The sequence below is a fragment of the Propithecus coquereli genome, unplaced genomic scaffold (assembly GCF_000956105.1).
Source record: "Propithecus coquereli isolate 6110/MARCELLA unplaced genomic scaffold, Pcoq_1.0 Scaffold2, whole genome shotgun sequence".
NCBI lineage: Eukaryota > Metazoa > Chordata > Mammalia > Primates > Indriidae > Propithecus > Propithecus coquereli.
This window is the reverse complement of record NW_012144966.1, coordinates 12,032,780-12,034,838: the sequence shown is the minus strand read 5'-3', so window position 1 is coordinate 12,034,838 and position 2,059 is coordinate 12,032,780. Positions and strand designations below refer to the sequence as shown.

At 36.0% G+C, this 2,059-nt stretch overlaps 1 protein-coding gene across 1 annotated transcript in view; it reads left to right on the top strand.

The window, feature by feature from the left end:
• Positions 1-2,059, top strand: part of OTUD6B (OTU domain containing 6B) — a 39,797-nt gene that overhangs the window by 13,891 nt on the left and 23,847 nt on the right. The window contains 1 exon segment of the mRNA XM_012643540.1: positions 1,706-1,767. Within this exon segment, the coding sequence (XP_012498994.1) occupies positions 1,706-1,767 (62 nt within the window).

Genomic DNA, 2,059 nt, shown 5'->3' with positions numbered 1-2,059 from the left:
CATATTTAACAAATTTAAGCATAGAGGAAGGTAAGCTTTGACCAGGCTCTGGAAGTATATATAGGTCCTGAAGCCCATAAGCAGAGAATGATTAGAAAAACTAATTTCTCCTTTTATCCTATACTTTGGGGAGATTAAATTTTATTCTCAGTAAGCTATAATTAGGAGGATCAATATTCAAGTAAAATTTGACTTTGCAAAACCAGAAACAAATGAGTTAATAACCTCCTTTATTCTGTATACTTTTGATAATTAGGTTAAAATATTTATGAGGAGGTAAAAAATGCACAACTAGCAAATGAGGAAGAGAGGAAGTAAAAATATGAAAGAGTTTCAGGGGAGTAAAGAATGGAATAGAGGAAAGTTAGTACTTGAGAGAGGAAGGCAGTTTTGTCAGTATCCACTGGGAGCAAATCTTATGGCCAGGAGGAGGTGAAGAGGGGAAGGTTAAGGTTGATTTTCCTTTAATGGAATCTGCCCTTCTTGGAAGGAAGTAGAGCAAAGTCAGTGTACAAACTGCCACCTCCTCTCAAATGCCCCTACAACTAACAGAGCTGGTGAGTTTCAGTGATTAGTAATCATTTTGGAGATAAATTACAGCAGAGCCATTTATGATGTTACCTCTGCATATATCAAGATAAATGGAAAAATGTGTTATTGTGTGCCATAGCAAATTCTGGTAATTTAGAAAATAGCAATGGCCTAAGATAGCAAGACATGTTAACATTTCCAATATGACATCTATGGGAAATTAATTGGCTACAGAATTAGATATAACTATAGTCATTCTTGAGATTTATCAACAGTTTGTATGCTGAGTCAGAGAAAAAGACAAAAGAGTTAATTATCTTCATTCATTCAACCAATATTTATTGAAGGCCACTGTGTGCCGGGCACTATTCTAGGCCTGTTCTGAACACTGAGGATTAAACAGTAAATGAGACAAAACATGGGACATATTTTTCTTCTAGATATCCATAATTCCCTCCCACCCTCACTCTCAGAACAGGAAGGATGTTTGTTTCCCATTTTAACATGCTGTATATTAAGGTGTATGCACAAGATATGCCTCTTGTAAATTCAGTGATTAAGTCTTTTACTTCCCTTAGGGCTGATCTGAAAAGCCCTTTCCTTGGCTAGAACTGATATTTAGGCAAATAATTAGGTGTTTCCAAAATAGCAAGTGGAGGCACTATTTGAAGGCACTATTTCCTTCCTCTGGGGAAGGAATTTCAATTCATTTGTACTTTTATTCTGATTCTCTTCACACATCTCTCATAGGGTCTTATAATGAAACTGATTGGATAGGGGCTACAGTTTTTAGTCTTTCATGCTATTCTTTTGGATGCAGGTTTGGGCTTCAAAACACATGTCAAGATAGTTAAAATGGTGGTAATTTGGGGGTCATTGCTTCAAGTAATAAGAGGGAAGTGGGCTTGTTACATAGATAAAGTCCCTGGGCCTAAGGCTGAGGGAGAGAAGCAGAAATGGATTGCTTTGCTCTTAGATGGAAAAGATGGTGGTAAGTTGGGGTGAATTTAAGTTTGAATCTGGGAAGTAGATTAAATTCTGGAAGGTACTGGTAGAGAAGGAGGATATTCATAACTTCGGCATTTTCATCAAGAATTGTGAAAGCTATAAAAGGGAACCTTTAGCATGAGTTATGAAAATTATTAAGTACTGTATTCTGATCTGTTCTCTACAGAAGAGTTTGGAAAGTACTGTGATGATATTGTAAACACAGCTGCATGGGGAGGTCAGCTTGAGGTAAGTTTGTAATTATTCACAGTGATTGTGGGTTGTTAAATAATTTCTAAATTCCTTCTATAATTTGCACACATTTTTCAGCTGATCTCAATTTCTCATTGAAGATTCCTTTCCTTTATGTATTTGCTGTTTCTCTATTGACAAAGAAATAGGGAGTTAACATTGTTAGGTCTTTGTTTAAAGTATGTACCTGAAGGAAGCAAAGCACTATTTCATTTGAAATAGCTAACTTAGTGCTAGATCTGTGTGTTGAAGAAGGTGGTGTTAGATCTGTGTAAGTCTTTTCATTTGT